The 21829-nt window shown below is 45.2% G+C and overlaps 1 protein-coding gene across 1 annotated transcript in view; it reads left to right on the top strand.

Annotated features, from left to right (window-relative positions):
• Window positions 1-1573: 1573 nt before the first annotated feature.
• EFCAB8 (EF-hand calcium binding domain 8) overlaps window positions 1574-21829 on the top strand; it is a 38291-nt gene continuing 18035 nt past the window's right edge. Inside the window, exons 1-13 of the mRNA XM_024215444.1 lie at window positions 1574-1653; window positions 2288-2345; window positions 3660-3834; window positions 4753-4871; window positions 5095-5198; window positions 6488-6668; window positions 7515-7620; window positions 7919-8003; window positions 9368-9489; window positions 12596-12669; window positions 14900-15030; window positions 19453-19520; window positions 20996-21144. Coding sequence (XP_024071212.1) covers window positions 1574-1653; window positions 2288-2345; window positions 3660-3834; window positions 4753-4871; window positions 5095-5198; window positions 6488-6668; window positions 7515-7620; window positions 7919-8003; window positions 9368-9489; window positions 12596-12669; window positions 14900-15030; window positions 19453-19520; window positions 20996-21144 — 1452 coding nt within the window. The remainder of the gene's footprint in view (window positions 1654-2287; window positions 2346-3659; window positions 3835-4752; window positions 4872-5094; window positions 5199-6487; window positions 6669-7514; window positions 7621-7918; window positions 8004-9367; window positions 9490-12595; window positions 12670-14899; window positions 15031-19452; window positions 19521-20995; window positions 21145-21829) is intronic.

The raw sequence follows: 21829 nt of genomic DNA, 5'->3' as shown, positions 1-21829 counted from the left end.
CTTTGTAACTCTTTGCAGTCAGCAGCTACTCAAGATAGTAGTTTTGTATCATCTGTAAACTTTGCCACCTTACTCTTTACCTCCTTTCCCAGATCATGTATGAATATGTTGAACAGTATATTCTCCAGTTGGGATGGGTGAAGACCTTGGTATTTGGTGGTTGGAGCTGGAGAGTGGGATATGTGTGATGTCCTCAATAGCAATACCTACCAAAAATTGGAGAGACCCCGGGTAAAACCTATAGCTTTCATATTAGACAAGGGAATGGGAGGTTTAAAACTCATTTTGGATACCCCTACTTCACTCAAATAGCTGAATTAATAGTTGGAAGAAAAAAATTATTTGTGAAAAGGATGTGGGTGTTGAATCTTTATCTAGAGGCTAAGAACTTCCAAGGCACAAGTCGGTGTTGTCTGAGAGAGGCTTCAACCCAAACAGGTACAAAGCTAAATTTGACCTTCCTGATATTACTAAGGTGAAGGGAAAACCCCTTTGTTTAAGGTTGAAGCAGCCACCATATTTCTACATGGTATAGAAGTAAAATATTGGCACAAACCCATTCTTTGCCTGCAGGCCATCGTGACGTGATCTGGAAGACACTGGTGTTTGTCAGAAGACATGCTTGTCTCTTTAAAGCAATTTTTTCTCAGTCATTTAGTAAGCTTGGCTAGCTTTCAGACAGCAGCCTTTTAAAAATCTGTGTCTGACCTGTCAGGAAATGTAGAAAACAGGAACTGAGGGTGCTTTTCTGAGGTCTGCAAGAAATTTCAGCAAGGCCCCGGAAGAGTGATGTCGTTGTGCAAAGTAGCTTCATAAACTGGTTGCCTCTTAATCTTCCAGGATCTCTGTGAATCTACTGCTGTTCTAATGGGAGCTACAAGAACAGTTATCCAGGAAGCTTTAAATAATGTGGGATTATATTAACATAAATCTCAATATAACCTCAACTTCATGATTCAATATTTTATATCAAATAAACAAGCAGCAGGTTGGCCTAAAATGGAGGAACAATTGAGATGAGATCATCTCAACAAATCTAAATACAAACCTCATTTCAGCTTGTTTTTCTCTCAATCATCCCGCCCGCCATTGGGAGGTGAGGGGCGGGTTTAATGACAAAGACCAATGGGAGTCCTGACTCTGGATCCGTTGCAGAGACTGCTCTCCTAGCAGCCCTTGAAAAGAGCAGGAAAAGGAAATCCCTGGAAATGGCCTCTGCCATGTTCCTCTCTTGTGTTCTATGGATCCTTTGTAGAGCCCCTGCCTCAAGTCATCTCTGGTGCATACGTGCGCATGTGTGTGCTCCTTATGGAGCAATTGAAGAGGAATTCCCTCTCCCCATCCAGCTGCTTTGAGGGAGAGGGATAGAAATGGGCTGCTCGGTGGCTTCTTGGCATGGAGACCTCCATCCAGTCTTTCTAAGGAAGAGAACCCCTTCCAACAGAGACTGGGGAAAGCAGTCTGCCTGAAGTTCTGTGGATGAAGTCACAAATCCAAAGGTGACATCATAGTTAAGTCTGTTGATGGCCTTGGGCTGGAAGTCCCCAGTGGATACACAGCAGGAACAGGGAGAATGTCTACTTCTGAGAAACTGAGCAGCTCTTTCATGGGCTCAGAGACTCATAGGATCAGCATTCATCCCTCTGTGGCATGGTGAGTGATGAAAGACAGGACACCCAAGGAACTTTGCTTTTCACAATACCTAGTTCATTTATTGCTGCTTCTCTGAGTCACCCTCCAGTATAGTAACCCCTTCTCTTAATCCAGCCTTCCTCCTTGCTAGGATGATGTAGTGAGTTAGTGTGTAAGTGCATTGAAATTCTCTCCTAATTTCCCCATCTGTAAAATGGGAATAAAAATGTCTCTACCTTCTTGGGCATTGTAAGGGTTAAATCAAACTTGTAAAACAATAAGGGCCTGCACATGCAGCTCCCATTGACTTTAGCTGGACTTTCTGCATATGTCTGAAAATCAGGCCTTAAATGACTTCAATTCAAGGTGCTTAGCACCTCTTATGATCAAACCCTTCCATAGCTACCAGGATGTGAGTTCAGGATTACATAGCTCCGCAGTAAGAACTACTGACATCGTAGTACCTAAAGCAGTATAGAGAGTGTCGTTTCCTACTTCAGGTTACACTAATTTATACTGGAATTACTTTAATACAAATATTAATACCTGAATAGCCATTTTAAGGGTTGAAAAACTTGCAACCTTATTAATGATTACAATCTCTCTCCCACCCCCAAAGCAAATACAGCTACATTTTATCTGTTTAAAATTTCAGGGTAGACAACGATTCTGAAGATGAAGGAAGCCTTAAACACTATCAAATGGGGCAAAAGGTAAATGAGCAGTAATGGTATTGATGGACACAGTGTTATATGGAAAAGGGCTGTTATCAGATGTTCCTAAAATGCAAATGGACCAGGATTGATGTGGTGATCTTATTTTCTTAACTGTACACATCAATATTTTGGAAGATTAAATCATACAATATCAGGGCTGGAAGGGACCTCAGGAGGTCATCCAGTCCAATCCCCTGCTCAAAGCAGGGCCAATCCCAGACAGATTTTTGCCCCAGATCCCTAAATGGCCCCCTCAAGGATTGAACTCACAACCCTGGGTTTAGCAGGCCAATGCTCAAACCACTGAGCTATATCTCCTCCCCCCCTTGCTTTTCTCAAGTGCAGAATTTGGTGACCCCTAATATCTGCATCCAGCTATATTTTTTTTCTCAGATTTAAATGACTTTAAGAACTGCTAGTCATGTTTTAATTTTTTTTTTTAAAGCAAGCTTTAATGGTTATACCTTTACCTTAAGGTATCAGATGGGGAAGGAAAATATTTTGTTTTAAAGTTGAAACTTACCACAGTGTTTCCTGCTTTTAAACCCCAATGTGCCCAGTTGATCTTGGCTTTGGGGCTAAACTCTGTGCCGTTGCTGAGCGGGTGCAGGGAATGTTGGCTTGATGCTCATTTTGCGCCTTTCCTCTCCTGGACCAGCGAGGGGCCTATTCAGCTTGCAGCACAGATTGAAACAGCCTGAGTGCTGGGCTGATTTGCACCCAGCTTGGCTGTGACAAATGGGCCAGTGTAGCAACTGGGAATCGACAGCGCTTAGCCATGCCTGCTTGTTTCTGGGATTGCCTTTGCCATGCCCCTTGGGCCAGGGTCTCCTGCCGAGGATGGCAGAGCGCTAGCTACGCCAGCTGTACCCCAGCCAACGAAGCCCTCTATGTAAAGTAATTGCTTGGTGGCAGCTATAAATCGGGTCCTGTATTTCTTAAGTGATTTAAAATTAATGATATTGTAGTAATGAAATGGGGCTTAAGTGAGAGTTGTGGTGCATAAGACCTTGTGTGGAGTTTCTGCACTGTCATGGATTTACCCCTGTTGAAGTCTGTGGGGCTACTATCAATAGTGAGGACTACTTCCATGACCATGAGTTTCCAGAACTGGACCTTCAGTTTCTAAGGTCTTCTGGGCAGGGTCCGTTTCTCTGCTTATCTGTATATGCTCTCATAAGGTTACTGCTTATAAGATGTTTACTGTCTTCCTGCTCTTGCCCCATTTATGTAAGACATGAGTAAAGAGGGCTCTCTTGGGTGTAATAAAAGCTCTGCACATGCTGTTCTTGATCCTAACTGTTTTTTCAGCTCACTGGACTTCAGAGCAAATCTGTCTCAAGCTGCTCATCTCCCAAACAAATACTGAGGTTCCCAGAATCCACTGATACCTCCCGTGCACAGCAAGTTGAGGACCAGATCAATTATGAGCATTTGCAAAAATTGGAGCGATCATTCCGGGAAGCGGACTTAGACAAGGGTGGAGGTGATGATGGAGCATTTCCCAAAGCATTTCAGTTTCTAGATAACTGTGCTCTTTTGGTCACTTTTTTTAGTTTCATAGCTGTCTCTGTTGCTGTTAGGAAGCATGCAGTCTACACAACAGCATCCACCAGAATTAGTCCCTTCAAGCTTCGTCAGTTTGGACCTGCGTTTTTCCACTGAAGAGGTCTCCAGCTTACCTCTCACAGCGAGTCTATATCACCCATTCTTTGTGATTAGCTTTGGGTTTCTGTATGGTGAAGCAGACACAGATTTCCTCTTCCTCAGCTGTTAGATGTAGGTTTGTGTCCCATAGTTCTGTGGTACAGAAGTCAAACTTAATATTCAGGAAGTCAAGAGAACAAATTTACCACTCTCTAATTAGGTTTGGTTTAAACGGTAAAATCACATATTGTAATAATGACACTAATACTTCCATAGCATCTTCCAGCTGAAAATCTTGATTTCTTTATGAGCATAAGTTAAGCCTTGCATTGCTCCAAGTTCTGACTCAGGTTCAGGCACTCTAGGAAAATCTTAGTTAGGGGCCCCTGTTCAAAAATCTGTTTGCCTAGGACCAGACTTTCAAAGAAGTTCTGCACTTATTAGGTGCCTACCAGTGTGCACAACTACTGCAGATGTGCATGCAGATTGGGAAATTGCATATGTAAACAGCTAATTTATAAGCATTTGTACACAGCGATGTGTTGCAATTTATTGCAACTGTGTAAGTGAGCAAATTAGATACCCAATTGCGTGCGTTGTTTTGTATGCACAAATTATCGAGAAATCTGCCCTCATTGTGTTTTTTGGGAGATTGCTTTTGATGCTTAATTGCCATTTTGATGTGCAGTCTATTTTTTCAATAGACATAATTATCTGGAAAAGTTTAGGGCTGAATATACTGTGCTTATTCTCCCAGGGCTGGATATTAAGGAGTTCCGCAAGGCAATGAAGAAGATAATGGACAATATTACTGAAGAAGATATTGATATCATATTTATGAAAATTGACACGGATTGTGATGGCTCCGTGGGCTGGGTAATATTATGCTCTAATCAAAGAGAATGGTGGTTGTGTAGCAGTTGCAAAAATTTCCTGATTTTTATTTACCTTGGTTTAACGTTGGGGGAAGGCAGTGTTTCCTGCTATTCCTGTTATCTTTGCCATAGTTCTTGCTGTATCTGTCAGCACCACAGAACTTGAGATAATTAATTCTGCCCTCCTTTTTATGCGGTGCTGATGAAATTGTTCTCTCTCCCAGGAAGAATATCTGAACTATGTATTGCGAGAGTACAGAGGAAAGGATGACATGCTGAAAAGCAAATCTCCTCTGCTATTTCAGACACCCATGAAAATCATTCCAGTGTAAGCTCTTAGCCATAGGAGTGATCCACATTAAAGCTGCATGTATTTGTGTTCCAGTTTAGTGTTCTTGTGACATCCTAGCTGCGAAAAATGTCTTTTTTTAAAATCAGGTATTTAACAGCAAGTGGCAAACGTGCGCATCTTCCCATATGAAATTGGCTTAATAAACTAGCCTCTAATCATTTAAGGAACAACCTCTATTAAAGATTATAGCCTAGGTGAAATGGCTGCTTGAGATGAATTCCCGTCAGTATTTGATCAGTCTCAGTAGGATATTGTGAGTATAACTAGGGACGCATTAGCTTATTGCTGTTACAGCAACAAACCTGAACATGAGAAACGACAACACTCCCTTCTCTGGGGGGTCACTTAAAAGTGAGGAGTTGCTTCTTTCTCAGACCTGCCAGTGTGATACCACTTGGGGTTGGTGCTATGATGAATAACTGAGAGCGAGTGTGGTGAAATATGGCTAACTTCTCTTGCACGCTTGCTTCTGACTCAATTTTGTTTGAACTCAAATCCTCTCCAGCCCAGCCAAAACTTTCCCCCCAGCCAATGCATCCCCTTTCCTTCCTACCTGGATAGAGCCTGGGTATAGATGAGCTTTGCAGCATGAACTGAAGGCTAGCAAATTCTGGGGAAGCATGCTCCAGAGCCATGGAGACTCTGGGCTGACTTCAGTTTCTAGGGTGTTAACAAAAGACCACCTGTCCCTTTATTTGTCCAGGCCTCTCAGAAATGGGTGCACTGTAAATACTTCAGTCATAGTGTCTCTTCTGATCTTAACCCTATGATCGTCTAGTGTGTCCTGTCTAATACAGGGGTTTTCAAGCTGCACGCAAAGGCTCGGCCCATCTGAACTAACAGTTTGTGGCCAGCTTGAAAAAAACATCCCACGTGGTGTGTCCGGGTTTCAACTTATTTCCACACATGCCAGTCCCTCCGACAGGTATTTTCTTCTCTGTATGTGCTGTAATGTATCTTTGTGCTAAGGGGTTGGAGACATCACAGCGTGAACACCAGCAACCTTATAACCTTATAGTGTGAAAATCTCCTTCCCACTCCCACCACTTCGCCTTGTCTCTCTCTCCCGGGGTGAGGCTGAGACTGACTTAACTTGCATCAAAAGCTCCTGAGCTCGGGGACCTGAGTTTCTAATTTCTGCTAAGTGCTTTCAGTCCTTGTGTTCCCACCTGCTCCATTCCTGCCCTCTTACAGGCCTACCTTACCCTTCTGCTTCCTGACCATTCTGCTCTATTTCTCCTATCTCACTCCTTTCCCTTGCTCAGGATCCAAGGCCAGGAAATCATCAAGGTGCAGTTTTTCCCAAGCCAGGGCCGGGCAATGGACAGGGATGAAAAGGCCAAGAAAAGTAGTGGTTGGAATCTGTCAGGGCGATTCCTGACGGTCAGCAGGGATGGAATCTTACTCTATTGGAGTGACACGTTCAAACTGCTCCGCACTGTCCAGGTACATGGCTCATGAACCTGATGGAAATGAAGGGCTAGATTCTCTCTCTAATCCACATAATGCAGGGCTCTCAATCTTTCCCAGACCATGACACCCTCCCATTTAGCCATCTAGAAATGAGGTCGATGTGGCCGCCCTGGGAGTCTCAACCCATGCCCTCATGGAGCTTGTATTCACAGTGCCGATGTCTCCTTTGCGTATGTAGTGCTCATTCTGTATGGGTGACATCCCATTGCCATGAGTGGCGATTCCACAAGTGTGGGTGCATCACAGAGCCCCCCCCCCCCACTGCAGATGAGAGACCCACAGTGTGGCTCGGAGGGGAGAGTTTTGCCCATCGTATGAAGTATTTCTAAATCACCAAATCACTTTAGTCAGTGGGGAGGCAGTGCTGTGCTACGCTGGACACGGCTAGCACTGAGGGTGGGGTCAAAGCCTTCTCTTCTGGATTGCCAGCACTCTCAACAAACCTAATATTGAGGGCGTATAAGGGGAAAATGTACTGTTTCTCATGGAAGGGATATTGCTCACTAATTTCCCTGGAGAATCTCTTTAAACAGAAGCACCTGGTCTCAGCTCATCTTTCCATCATTTCAGCAGTAAAACTCTTCCTATTTAAAAATAAGTGCTGGTCTGGAGCTCTCATTCAGGGTGGAAAATACCAGAGCTGCTGCTAACTTAAGGGGAAATTCTCCTCAGGTCAGACAGCGAGCCCAAGGCCTATGCATTGCTTACATCCTGCTTAAGCCTGATGCACGGTAGTGCTTTATTACGTGAGCTTTGAGTGGGATTTGCAACTACTTTGGGGTTACTTGATTTTCAATGTATGTTTCCTCTTCTGTGTAGCTTGACCAGTCTGGACGACGGCCCAGTCAGCAGATGTGGGTCACTGACATGGTGTGTCTGTCTAATATCAACCTGTTGGCGATAGCATCTACTGATCAGATTATTGGTAAATAGAGACAAATCATTCCCCATTGTGAAGATCTGGACCCTATCCTGCACCACTGATGTTAATGGAAGCCTTGCCATTGACTGAAGTGAGCATGAGGTCCTGCTATGTATGGATGTAGTAGTGTCGGTCAGTTGAATACCTGTTCAGCAACAGGCATGTTTGCATGGCAGAATGTCTAAATAAACACACATGCATGTGACAGGTTCAAAAGGTCTATCTTTGCATGAACACCAAACATCAAGATGTTGATGCTAATTTTGAGATTCATGGGATTTCTCTTTTTTCTGTTGCACAGAATTCTTTGATATCAGTGGCAACAAATGTGACAGGCTCTTTTCCCTCATTGAGCTTGACAGCTGTGTTACGGCCTTGGATTACTGGTAGGTTACCTGCTTCTCCAAAGAGGCTGTTATCGATTTTAAAATACCTAGATACTCGCATCACAGACCCACGGCTCCTCTGCTGTGCAGGGTACTTGAGAAATGAGTTACACTATATTGTAATGAACTGGGGGATGTTCATGTGCACAGATACCCTCTACCGGATGGAGAGAGAATTGCTTACTGAATCACAGCCCCTGTACTGGCTAACACTTAAAGGCCATGGATCTGTGCTCTTTGGAGTAGAAGAGATCTGAGTTCTAGATCTACTGCTGCTGTGAAGCTCTGAGTGGCCACCTTATATATTGTAGAGACAATGGCAAGTTGTGAGATGCCACAGATTTGTCACCTACATTCTCTTACTTTACATAGTGAGACTCTCTCCTTTTCTATTTTCTTACTAAATAGTGTAGTGACAGGAGTTTAGGGATGTTAAACCCTATTCTTTTGTTTTTTACACACACCTTCTTCAACTTCTCATGAATCTTTTTAAAAACAAGAATGTGTTTTGCAAGGGGCATATGTTTTGTGTAGCTCCTCCAGTAGGCGTGACACTTCTATGTCCCTCCAAGAACTCCCAGAGGACTCCATGTCTTTTATCTCAATGTCACTGTCTCTGGTATACTGCTTGTGCTGTCATGTATGTCAAGGGGACAGTGAATATCATGGACAGAAAATTATTCTTGAATGTTTTTCTTTTAGTTGCTCATGGGACTTCAATGAACATTGGAGTCTACCAAAAAACATGGCCAAGTGGAAAATCTATTGAATCCTCCTCCCTCTTCCCCATATTTAGGTTGCCTGGGTGTAGTGTTATCACTGGATAATTGCTGGAGTCTGTTTTAGGATATGTATCCTTAAAACTTTGTCAAGGGGGCTGAGTTTGGGATGGTCAGTTTTATTAATTCAAATTCATGCTTATAATAAATAAATACTGTTGTATCTGAATTGCAGCTGTGTATAATAGAGCAACATTTCAGCTTTCAGATACTACCTAGAAAAAAAAATTTCAGCCAATCTTAAAAAAGCTGCTTCCAGAGAGACGACAGGCCCTCCTTCCTACATCTGTCTTGTGCCCAGTGCACGGCTCTGGTATTTAGGTGTTCACTTTCCAAAGATGAGTTCTCAAATAGGCTCTCCAGATCCTGCCTCTGAATGCTCATTTTGGCACTTAGGTGCGTAAGATGGGTGTTTACTACATGTGTCTGTGAGCCAATCGGAACATACATGTTCAGTTAAGCTGGCCCTGTTCGAAAACTGGGTTATCTATTTGTGACCCCCCCTAGCATTCTAGTTTAATACTTGCCTGAAATGGCAATGTACATGGGGTCTGATCTGTGTTCTTTCCTTTCTCCCTGAGTCAGGACAGATGGGTACAAAGGAGTATTTTGTGTTGGCGATGTGAAAGGAAACATTCTGATCTTCACCTCGCTGGACGTTCTAGCAAATGGGATCTTCAACGTCCGTCACTATATAACTAAGCCAGGTACAGATACTTTATAGCTATGCTTGGACAATCACATGTTCTCATGTCTGGTATTACTGGAGAGATGAGCAAGGACTGAGCATTTATCTGAATTGCCCTTCCTGGAGGAAGAGCAAGTGTTACCCATTTTACAAACACAGTGGTATTATGAGACTGACTTTGAGATTTTATTGACTTCAGAGAGCTGCCAGGTGCTTCGCCCCTCTGAAAATGGCACTCTCCATGACTCGTCCAAAGTCTCACAGAGTCAGGGTAGAATCCAGGAGTCTTGGCCCTCAGGTCTCTACTTGCTCCTTAACCATCCTGATTCCCTAAGCAGGGCTAGATCCAAAGCACTTTGGTTTTGGTTTTGAAAAAACGAACTCTGTTGCAGGTTTTGCAAAACCAGAATCATCCCTGTTCCTCGGTGTCTGTCCTGATGCACCACTTTTTCTAATCTCTAGGTAATTGTGAATGATTACTGTTAAGATCATACAATCATAGGACTGGACGGGACCTTGAGAAGTCATCTAGTCCAGTCCCCTGCACCCATGGCAGGACTAAGTATTATCTAGACCATCCCTGACAGGTGTTTTGTCCAACCTGCTCTTAAAAATCTCCAGTGATGAAGATTCCACAACCTCCCTAGGCAATTTATTCCAGTGCTTAACGACCCTGACAGGAAATTTTCCCGAATATCCAACCTAAACCTCCCTTGCTGCAATTTAAGCCCATTGCTTCCTGTCCTATCCTCTCAGGTTAAGAAAAATATTTTTTCTCCCTCCTCCTCATAACCTTTTATGTACTTAAACTGTTATCATGTCCCCTCTCAATCTTCTCTTTTCCAGACTAAACAAACCCAATGTTTTCAATCTTCCCTCATGGGTCATGTTTTCTAGACCTTTAATCATTTTTGTCGCTCTTCTCTGGATTCTCACCAATTTGTTCACATCCTTCCTGAAATGTGGTGCCCAGAACTGGACACCATACTTCAGTTGAGGCCTAATCAGCACAGAGTAGAGTGGAAGAATTACTTTTCGTGTCTTGCTTACAATACTCCTGCTAATACATCCCAGAATTATGTTCTTTTTTTTTTGCAACAGCATTACACTGTTGACTCATATTTAGCTTGTGGTTCACTATAACCCCCAGATCCCTTTCCACAATACTTCTTCCTAGGCAGTCATTTCCCATTTTGTATTGAATTTCATCCTATTTACTTCGGACCATTTCTCCAGTTTGTCCAGATCATTTTGAATTTTAATCCTATCCTCCAAAGCACTTGCAACCCCTCCCAGCTTGGTATCATCTGCAAACTTTATAAGTGTACTCTCTATGCCATTATCTAAATCATTGATGAAGATATTGAACAGAACTGGACCTAGAACTGATCCCTGTGGGATCCCACTAGTTATGCCCTTCCAGCATGACTGTGAACAACTAATTACTCTCTGGGAATGGTTTTCCAACCAGTTTTGCACCCACCTTATAGTAGCTCCATCTAGGTTGCATTTCCCTAGTTTGTCTATGAGAAGGTCATGTGAGACAGTATCAGAGCTTTACTAAAGTCAAGATATACCACATCTACCGCTTCCCCCCATCCACAAGGCTTGTTACCCTGTCAAAGAAAGCTATCAGGTTGGTTTGACACTACAGTATTTGTTTTTGACAAATCCATACTGTTACTTATCACCTTATTCTCTTCTAGATGTTTGCAAATTGATTGCTTAATTATTTACTCCATTATCTTTCTGGGTACAGAAGTTAAGCTGACTGGTCTGTAATTCCCCAGGTTGTCCTAATTTCTCTTTTTATAGATGGGCACTATATTTGCCCTTTTCCAGTCTTCTGGAATGTCTCCGGTCTTCCATGACTTTTCAAAGATAATTGCTAATGGCTCAGATATCTCATCAGTCGGCTCCTTGAGTATTCTAGGATGCATTTCATAGTAATAGTATTCTAGGAGTTGAAGACATCTAATTTGTCTAAGTAATTTTTAACTTGTTCTTTCCCTATTTTAGCTTCTTCTGATCCTACCTCATTTTCACTGGTATTCACGATGTTAGACACCCAATCACCACCAACCTTCTCGGTGAAAACCGAAACAAAAGTCATTAAGCACCTCTGCCATTTCCACATTTTCTGTTATTTCCCCCCCGCATTGAGTAACAGGCCTACCCTGTCCTTGGTCTTCCTCTTGCTTCTAAAGTATTTGTAGAATGTTTTCTTTTTACCTTTTATGTCTCTAGCTAGTTTGATCTCGTTTTATGCCTTGGCCTTTCTAATTTTGTCCCTACATACTTGTGTTATTTGTTTATATTCATCCTTTGTAATTTGACTTAGTTTCCACTTTTTGTTGGACTCTTTTTTGATTTTTAGATCATTGAAGATTTCCTGGTTAAGCCAGGATGGTCTCTTGCCGTACTTCCATGACCCAGCCTCCTTCCCCACTACCACGGAGGCCATTTACAGCTGGATCCTGCAGTGGGGAAGGAACTGAGGGGCAGTTGGGCCTGCTCCACCCTTACGTCTTTGGTAAGGGAGCATCAGGACACTTAGGCACATGTGGTCCCAGTGAATGCTGCTGGCCAAAAGACTGATCTCAAGCGCGTGGGCATATGCGCTCCAAGAGCGGAATGTACATAGATGACACATCTCAGAGGGCCAGTTACAGTAACATAAGTAACTTTTTTTTCTTTTTTGTCCATCTTTGTTTGAAACACAAATGGGGCCAAATTGGAACCATTTCTCTGAACATCTGTGAACTTTGAGGGGTTGGATAAAATGCGACCTGGATCCAAATCCTCATCTTTTATCTCATATCCTGTTTGAATGCATTTGCTAATATTTCTCCTAAGCCTAGATTGTAGCTAACACTTTAAACCTTTTAGTGCCATGCTTGTGTCTCGACATTTAAGGTGGATCTATGAAAACATCACGTAATCCTTCCAGGCGTTAATGAATGTCCCTTGTGACTAGCTATCCTGTAAACTATATAGCCTAGGTCACGCATGGGGTTTAGGCTACTATGATTGCCTTAGGTGCACTTCAGCACAATTAAAACAACTTCTTTTCAGAAATGTGGCAAGTGTTGGGTCAGGATTAATATATGGCTTTTCTCCCTCAGGTGTCTCAGCCAGAATCCCAGTGCATCTTCTCCTGAAAGGAAAGGCCAGCCTATACAGAAATTTCCGAGTGCCGGTGAGTTTCTCTGTCTAAAGATACATTTTGGCACAAACCCCACTCCTATTTAGATTCCTGTTGCTTCCCTATCCTGAAGAAAGTTGGGGAAAGTTGATATTTATTAAATTACAAACTCAAAAGCAATTATGTACAATGTCTATCAGAATTGTCTCTTTCCCACAGCCTCTGTATGTTGTTCGCCGCCTTAATCTGTAAGCTCTTTGGGGCAGAGGCCTCCTCTACCTGTGTGTGTGCAGCACCTGGCACAGTGGGGTTTCTGGGTGCTGCCATAATACAAATATTATTAATAGGTCTGTGGGATGCCCAAGTGAACTTTACTGCTGATGCTCGTAGACCAAGAACTGTGGCCTTTCAGAGTGTGCCTACACTGAGCAGCAGCTCACAGTGGTGAGTCTCAGAGCCCAGGTCTACAGAGTCCGGCTTGCCAGGTTTTCCCTATAGCATTAAAAATGGCTGTATAAATGTTGCAGCTTGGGCTGGAGCTCAGACTCTTTAGCCTAAGGAAGGGGGTGGGCTTCAGAGCCTGAACTCTTACACAGCTATTCTTAGTGCTGTAATGCAAGTTTTGTGAGTCTGAATCTGTAGAGCTGGGTTCTGGGACCTGCTGCCGCTCCCTGTGTCGACTCACCGTCGGGGTGGAGTATGGGCTGTGGAGTGCCACGAGGGGCTGCGCTGTTTACACATCCTGAAGGCAGGCTCTGCAAACCAAAATGACTTACACGTGGGTCGTTTTGTATCGTTCCATCAGCCAGCCGTTCACGATCTTGCAGCTCAGCAAGCAGCCAATTCAGACCATTCTGGATGGCAGTAGGGGGGTCGTGGGTCTCTCCCCGTCAGTCGCTGTAATGCTCCTAGAGCGGCTCTGTTCGGGGGGGGGGAATTAGCCAACAGTTAATAGGCCCTGGCTTTCAGGCCAGGTAGCAGTTGGGTCTGGTAGCCCTGACATTCAGGCAGAGCGGGGCAGCACATAGTTAATGGGTCTGGCCCGCAGTTGGGTGTGGTAGTTGCACATCTCTAGGCCTGGCACCTTCAATCAGGACAGGGTCGTAATCAGTGGAAGGGCTTTGGCCTGCTGTCAGGCAGAGCAACTCAGCAATCTAAGGAAAGATTAGGTCTCTGATGAGAGAGTCAGCAAAACCATCTGGTGTCCTAGCTCGGGTGGGTGTCAGACCAATGCAGGCCTCTTGGCCTAAAGGTGGGGAGGCTGCCACCCCTGACGGTGGAGTGGCAGGGGGTAGAGGGATTCAGGACCACCCACTCCACTGCATCCCAGCCCAGGGCCCTAACGGCGATGGAGTGGTCCGCCACTGGGTCAGCGGGGAAATCTGTCCACAACACGCTGACCAGCTTGCAGTGAGTCACACAGCCGAACACTATACAGCTTCCCATGGCTCCTTGCTACACTCCCAGTCCAGGGGTACCTGGGTTCTGGGGTCATCGTTCGCCTCGCGGGGGTAGACAGCTAGTGGCAGCCCCAACAGCTCCTCAGTGTCCCCAGTGTCTGGCAGCTCCGGCAGCTCCTCCAGGTCTCTGGCAGTACGGCAGCCGGGCTCCAGCAGCGGGGGGAGACGTCCTGTTCCTCTGGCAGCTCTTCCCCAACTGAGCTGGAGGGCCGGACTTTTATAGTTCCGGTTCCTATCCCGCCCCTCTGCTTCCGGTGGGGTGGCCGCGGGTGTCCCGGTTCTGCCCACGAAGGGGCGGTCGTGGGTCTCTCCCCATCAATCAGAGGGGGAGACCACATCCCCTCGCTACAATGGCTAATGCACATTCAAAGCCCCACTGCTCCCTGGATCCCAGAAGAGGCTTGTCTATAAGATCCCTTTGGTCTGAACCCTCTCAATCCCCATGTCCAAGTCATGACCCTCTTCACGTTTCTTGATGTGCGTAATGACCCATCTTCTCTTAACTCAAAACTGCACTCATCCAATCAAATACCATGCCCTTTCCCTTTTCGGGGTTCTGCTGTGTGTCACCCTAATGTTTCTCTTCTCCCTCTTTCTGCTGCCTCTGCTCCTTGTCCCACTTTTCCTGTGTTTATTGTTCCTCAGCTTCACATTTCACTCTGTTTTTCGCTGGCGTTTTTCTGTCGTCTTCAAACTGTACATGAACCCCGGCATGTCGGAATGGGAGTGGCACTGCTGAGCCCCCACTGACAAAGAATGAACTCCCTGAGCTCTTGTTTATGACTTGCAGTATCATTAAGCAAAGTCTTTCCTCTCTCTTCCAGGCTCTCCATGGGGACTGGTGCCACCAGATAAAATTCATTCCTCAGCTCAATCTTGTTGCCTCCTGCTCAGCAGCTGATAAGAGAGCCATGGTGCTTACTTCACTTCCACTACATATCATGGGTAAACCCCAGTAAGACAGGTCTCTTTGTCTGTTCTGTAAATTATCCATCACACAATGGTAGCAGGCAATGTTACAGTTCTCTTCAAATTCCGTTTCCTCCAGGAAAATCCTGTTGGGACTCAAATTTCAGGGAGGGCTCAGGAAACCTAAATTACAGAAAGTGGGTAAAGGGGCCCATAATTGACACTACTCAGTGGCCTGTAAATAGATGAAGTTTCCAACAGACTTTTCCGGCTGTAAGTACAGTCATTTCTGGGGCCTCTAGGCAGTGGGCAAATTGCTGGACACGGAACAGTTTCTTGAGGAAAATTTCAGAGAAGATGGGAAGACACTGCTCCAGCTCTATTATGTCGTCTATATTTTATAGAGATGGGCCTGACCTGAGAAATCTAGCCTAGACCCAAATGTCCCCAGAGCTGATGGGCTGAAGGGTTTGGTTTCATCTGTCACAGAGCAAAGGTCTAGCTGGGAAGTCCCAAATTCCTTAGCAATTGTGGGTTTTTGGATCGAAAATTTTGGTTGGGTTGGACTTCTTTTTAATGTCGTGTAAATCTCATGTGCTGCATGGGAAGTTTTCTCCACAGGAAAAGTGAACAAACAAATGCAAGTCTCTTAGACTTTTTTCTTTTTAGCTAAAAAGAAATTATTATTAGATTTGCTGAAGTAGAAAATAAGCAAAATGTAGCTGCAGTCAGGGCCAGCTCCAGGGTTTTTGCTGCCCCAAGCAGCCCCCCCCCCCCCAAAGCCGCGATCTGCGGCAATTCAGCGGGAGGTCCTTCACTCCGAGACGGAGTGAGGGACCCTCCGTCGAATTGCCGCCAAATAGCTGGATGTGCCGCCCCCCTCCAGAGTGGCCGCCCCAAGCACTTGCTTGCTAAGCTGGTGCCTGGAGCCGGCCCTGGCTGCAGTGGTGTCTGACTTCCTGTTTTTTCCTCCTTCCCGTCTTCAAGAGGCAAGGCAAGGTGAAGTGAGGCTTCAGTGTAGCGAAGCTTGGGAACAGTCTTCTGGTCCATTTTCTGGGTGTGGATGCCCATCCTGCTGTTGCTGCTCCTGGTCGGCTGGGTCCAAGCGTGCCGTGATTGTTTGTAGGCAGTGGTGCTGAATCTGAGTGTTGCCAGAGCTGAGCTGCCCGTGGGGAGCAGCACAAGTAGGACCCTGTGTTGTGAAGAGGAGGGGGTGGGAATAGGGCAGGTTCAGCGGGTTGTAGAGGGAATGGGCAGGTGAATGTAAATTGGATGGATCGGAATTTTGCTGCCCAGCTCCAAAGTTCAGCTCACCCCAGAGTTAACATCCGAGATGGGGAGGGGAGTTTGTATCCAGTGTTTCCAGTTCAGGCCTATCTCCAATTAAAATGTTTCAGGGATTGGATCTAGAGTAATACACATCCAGCAGGACAAGTACAGGGTGGAAACCATGTTTGTGAAAATGCTTGAGGAAGGGGAAGACGAGGTTGTCTTGAATACATTGCTAGTGTTTACAAGCTGTATCCGCTGTGTACCCCAGCTGCCATTCACCTCCCTCATTTCTCTCTACCCTTCGCTTCTTCCTCTGATTATTCTCTTTGCAGCCTTAGCTCATCTCCCTTTTCCTTTAATCCCCTTCCCTGCCTCTTTCTCTCCCCTTCTGCTTTCCTCCTCCTCCTCCTCTCTCTTTTCTTCAGTCCTTTCTGCTTCTTTCGTTCCTTCTTTCCCAGCCCTTTTCATCTCTGTATTCTCTCCCTGTCCCTTTCTCTGCTTTCAAAGTGCATTAGGGCTGGCAGCTGTCCATCGCCTCCTGAAAGCTAATGGGGTGCAGCAGAAAGCCCTGTCGTTAGCTAGTATCCTGGCAATGGGCCAAATACATATTTCAGCAGCTGGCTCACTGTAAATCGTGCAGATAGCGGGTTGGAGCCCCAATTTTACTCTCTCTGCAATTTTCCTGGTAATCACCATTTTCTCTCCCCTTTCCCAATACATGCAACACTTGGCTCTAGAACGGCACCCTGTCCAGATTTTTATTTCATCCCTCCTCAGAAATCAATCCCTTTGACAACGGTGGCTATTGCTCTTGAAAAGGCTGAATTATGTGTTGGCCTGGAAATTGCAGGCCTCTGCAATCTGTCCAAACGATCATGGAATAACAAAAGATGTGAATGCTAAGTAACCACCTCCAAGAGTCGAGTCTAAAATCTCAATCGCATGCTGCTGACACCTGTGTGTTGAAACTCAGCTATCTTTGGGGCCTCTGGAGAGAGTAATGCCAAGTCTTCTGTTGATAATTCATATAATTTAACAATCTCTCTGTTTGGTCATGGGGTTCTTACTGTAGAAATATGTTCCTCTAGTGACAGATGGGTTTAAAGGAATGGATTCCAGTGATTTGTGAATGTAAAGATGGTGTGTGCAGAACTACATAATTGAGTTTGTCTGCATTTAATACTAAAACTTGCTTTATTAATGGATTTGTCTGCAGTTCTGAAGATTGTGCATCCTTAAATCCAGAGACATTGTCCCATGCTGTATCTGTATGTTGGGTAATTTCTGAAGAGGGGTGTGTGTGTGTGTGTGTGTGTGTGTGTGTGTGTGTGTGTCTCTTTCTCTCGCTTAATACAAGAAAATCCGGATTAATGCTAAAATAGCTATTTCAGAATTTCGTGACCCCCGGTTGCGGTGTGGACGATTTACCAGCAGGTGGTGCTATTGGGCTTTCCTTTACCTGCGACGAGAGAATTATTGGTCTTGTTCTTTTATGTAGATCAGAGCTGTGTGAGCAATTCCCACTGAACAGTTTATTTGGCAGCTTTCGCCTGGATCATTGCAGCATTTTTATTATGCTATTTGTATGGAAGTTTTGGGTGAATAAATTCCAGCTCGCGGGTTACTTGCCAAATACCCATTACCCCTTGAGTATTCATAACTTGGTATTTAAGTTGTGCTGCCGGTTAACTACGTTTCATGGTATTGTTTTGGTTCCTTGGCAGGGAGGCCTAACTCTTAGGAGCGCTACTCCAGCTTCCTTTCAAACAGTAGCTTGGTTAGTGATGGAACGGACCTTGGGTCCAGGCTTAGAATGTGCTCTGCGACCATTTGTATGTGCAAATGTTTGCTCGTGTGAGTGTTCATGATGAGGGGATAAAAAGGACTCAGTCAAAGAGAGAATCTATTTAGAAGTCATCTAATTGTTTGCAAGTTGTTTTTCTCCAGTGAAGACGGATTTCTTCATTTCTAATGATCTCCACCTGTGAGCTAGCTACTGTGGTTACTGCTCTAATGCAGCCGAGCCTTCTGCTCTGCACCAATCCCATTTTTATGATTTTCACCCTTGTGCTCCTCCCCTCTCCCCCCACAAACTCATTATTTTTAACTAGGGCTGCTTTCACTTTTAGAAATGGGTTGTGTACCTTGAAATGGGTTGGCAGAGGCCACGGAATTGACAGCTGTCAGTGGGGTGAATTGTCACACCTGGGGTCCGAATATCATCTGAGACGGAGCTCCAAGGACTCCAATATAATAGAGCAGCACACTGCCGTGACGGGCGTTATTCTTCTGTTACGACCCCCGGCTCTCAGATAATAAATCACTGGATAGTCCCAGCCAGGGCCTTGTCCTGCTCCGTACTATTGTACTACCCATAAGAATGGGTTAGACTAGAGGATGGTTGTGTTCAGCTCCTTCCTTTATAGCTGTTCCATTTCTTCTCTTTATCTGAATGCTGTTGCATTTCCTCTTTGCCAGGAGGTGGCTTCCCAAGTGGCACATTCTCTGTGATCCTCCTCTCTCTTTTTCTCTCCCCACCATAGCACTTCTCCGCCTTGAGTCTTTACCCTGCACTTCCTCTCTCCTTGCAACAACTTTTCTGCTTGGTCACCCTAACAATATGCAGAAGCCCAGTGCAAGAGGTCCTAGCAGTTGGGAAGTGAGCCTGCCTCCCCTTCCTGTCCTATTCTCGCAGAGGGTGAAAAGACCTGCAGTATTTTTCCCCTGGGCTCCTGCCGGTGGGGGTAGCAAGTTGTGGAGCTTGTATGGGATGTGGAGATCCAAGCAGCCCCTTGCTTTGCTTGTGTTGAAGGCCAGCCCTGGTCCCTTCTCTTCCTTAACCATTTCTTCTTAGAGATGGGTCTGAGCTGCACCCTTTGGAGGGGAACTTTTCCAAAGTTTGGGGATGTTTTGGATTGGGGGCTTCAGTTAGAGCCCATTGGAGGGCAGGTTACAGAGTTTGGCTAATTTTATAGAGCTCTCTTGCTGTTCCTTCTGCTTCTCTACACTTGACTGTATTTCCTCCTTTTCTGACGATCCCACCTATTCTGGAGCTCCCCTGTTTAATTAGCATAGAGTGTCCTTCACACAAGCAGATGTATTTTCCACAGCCTTGCCCATTAAATCTGCAATACATTTTAAAAGGGCCAGCTGTGGTTCTTGCACAAGTCTGTTCATTTTATTTTCTCTGTTTTAGGTCATCAACGATTGCTTTAAAGAAGGGCATTCTCTGCTTTGATTATTCACCTGAGATGAACGTGCTTGGTAAGTCGCCATCATCAAAGCCCATTTTTCACCCCACTGATCTCTGCACTCGTCTATAGTTGCTGTGTTGAAAGCTTTGATAAAAAGATAAGTGTCCAGAAAGAGTCCGAGTTCAAATACAGAGAGATGTGTCTTAAGCAGCCACGTAGGGGACCAGCAGAAACTGGCTACTTTAATGGCAGTGGCTTCATAATAATGGTGGAGCAGGGACTCTCAGATCATGGGGTTCCATCCCTGGCTAATAGCCATTGATGGACCTATCCTCCAGGAACTTATCGAGTTCTTTTCTGAACCCTGTTATAGTTGTGTCCTTCACTACATCTCCTGGCAAGAGTTCCATAGGTTGATTGTACTGTGTATGTATGAAATGTACCCCTATGTAAAAGCCAGCACACGGCCTGGATGGTATTCCATTTAAGTCCCATTGAAACCCTCTAAATAGGGGTTAAGTGGAGCATGGGCTATGAGAATTTTCTTCTGCCTCTTGCTCTTAGTGGCCTGAGAACATTTTTAATTGAAGTTATCAATCAGCAAAAAAAAAAAAAAAAAAATTCCCTACGTCGTCATCCACAGAGAGATGAGACACCTCACATCTAACTCCCTTTACTTGTACTTGTGTTGCAGACTAAAGCATCAAGTATCAGGGGGTAGCCGTGTTAGTCTGTATCTACAAAAACAACAAGGAGTCTGGTGGCACCTTAAAGACTAACAGACTTATTTGGGCATAAGCTTTCGTGGGTAAAAACCTCACTTCTTCAGATGCATCTGAAGAAGTGAGGTTTTTACCCACGAAAGCTTATGCTCAAATAAATCTGTTAGTCATAGAATCATAGAATATCAAGGTTGGAAAGGACCTCAGGAGATCATCTAGTCCAACCCCCTGCTCAAAGCAGGACCAATCCCCAGACAGATTTGTTTTTACCCCAGTTCCCTAAATGGCCCCCTCAAGGATTGAACTCACAACCCTGGGTTTAGCAGGCCAATGCTCAAACTACTGAGCTATCCCTTTAGTCTTTAAGGTGCCACCAGACTAAAGCATGTGACACTATTTCTCTGGTGGAATCTGTCACTCTCTAAGCCAGTTTTAGAATGCTGTGATATTTCAGACTCTAAATAGGAGACTGAGTATGCACAAAGGCTTGGCCTTATTTAAGTTTTAAGCACATGTAGGGGGGAAAAAAACTATTTTCAAATAAATATCCAGTGGAGATTGTGGAAGAACACACACAGTTTGGATACAGGTCTGAACTTTCCCAATCTGTGCTTCACCCCCTCGTTAGTCATATCATGGTCCTAGGTTTTCTCCTTTGTGTGTCAGGTGTGGTAATTACTTTGAATTAGAACAAGGAGATGGGTTAGGTTTGGGCCTAAGCATCTTCTGATGTATTGTTCCAGTGTTTCCTTCATGGGATGCTGGAGAAGTTAGATGCATCATTGTCGTCTTTTGTAACTAAAATGTATTTTCTTTACATTAGTGACCGGGGGATTGGATCCACTGGTTAGAATATGGAATCCATTTGTTACCAACAGCCCCATAACGCTGATGAAAGGCCACGTTACTGCTGTGACTCACATAATAGTGAATGGAAAGAGAAACACCATCCTCAGCATCTCCAAAGACAAAGTACAAAGTCTGGATTATAGGAAAAATAGCTTGCTGCATTTGCAGCTATGTATTTCTCTGCTCGGGCAATGGGAAAGCGTCTAAATATCAGTAGTACTTACTAGATTACACTTCTGAGGTTATGATGGGTGCAGGAGCTGTGTCTGAATGACCAGCTGGATTTGTATTAGGTTTGAGAGAGATTCTTTTAATGCTAGACATGGGAGCAGGAGAGAGGAGTAGGGTTACCATATTTGAACTTTCAAAAAAGAGGACACTCCGGGGGTAGCCCCGCCCCCTAGCCACTCCCTCCCACTTCCCGCCCCCTTACTCCCCCCCATAGAACCTCCAACCCCCCCCTGCTCCTTGTCCCCTGATCGCCCCCTCCTGGGACCCCTGCCTTTAACCACCCCTGGGGACCTCACCCCCTATCTAAGCCTCCCTTATCCTTGTCCCCGACTGCCCCCTCCTGAGACACCCCCCACCCTAACTGCCTCCCTAGGATCCCACTCCCTACCTGTCCCCTGACTGTTCTGACTCCTATCCACACCCCCGCCCCCACCAGATCCCCAGGACTCCCACGCCTGTCCAACTGCTGCCTGTCCCTTGACTGCCCCCCCAACCCATCTAACCCTCCCTGTCCCCGACTGCCCTAATCCCTCTCCACACCCCTGCCCCCTGACAGGCCCGCCCCAGAACCCCCGAC

This window comes from Terrapene carolina, unplaced genomic scaffold (genome assembly GCF_002925995.2).
Source record: "Terrapene carolina triunguis isolate 2854851 unplaced genomic scaffold, T_m_triunguis-2.0 Scaffold130, whole genome shotgun sequence".
Lineage (NCBI taxonomy): Eukaryota > Metazoa > Chordata > Testudines > Emydidae > Terrapene > Terrapene triunguis.
This window is presented reverse-complemented; position numbering and strand designations above follow the sequence as displayed.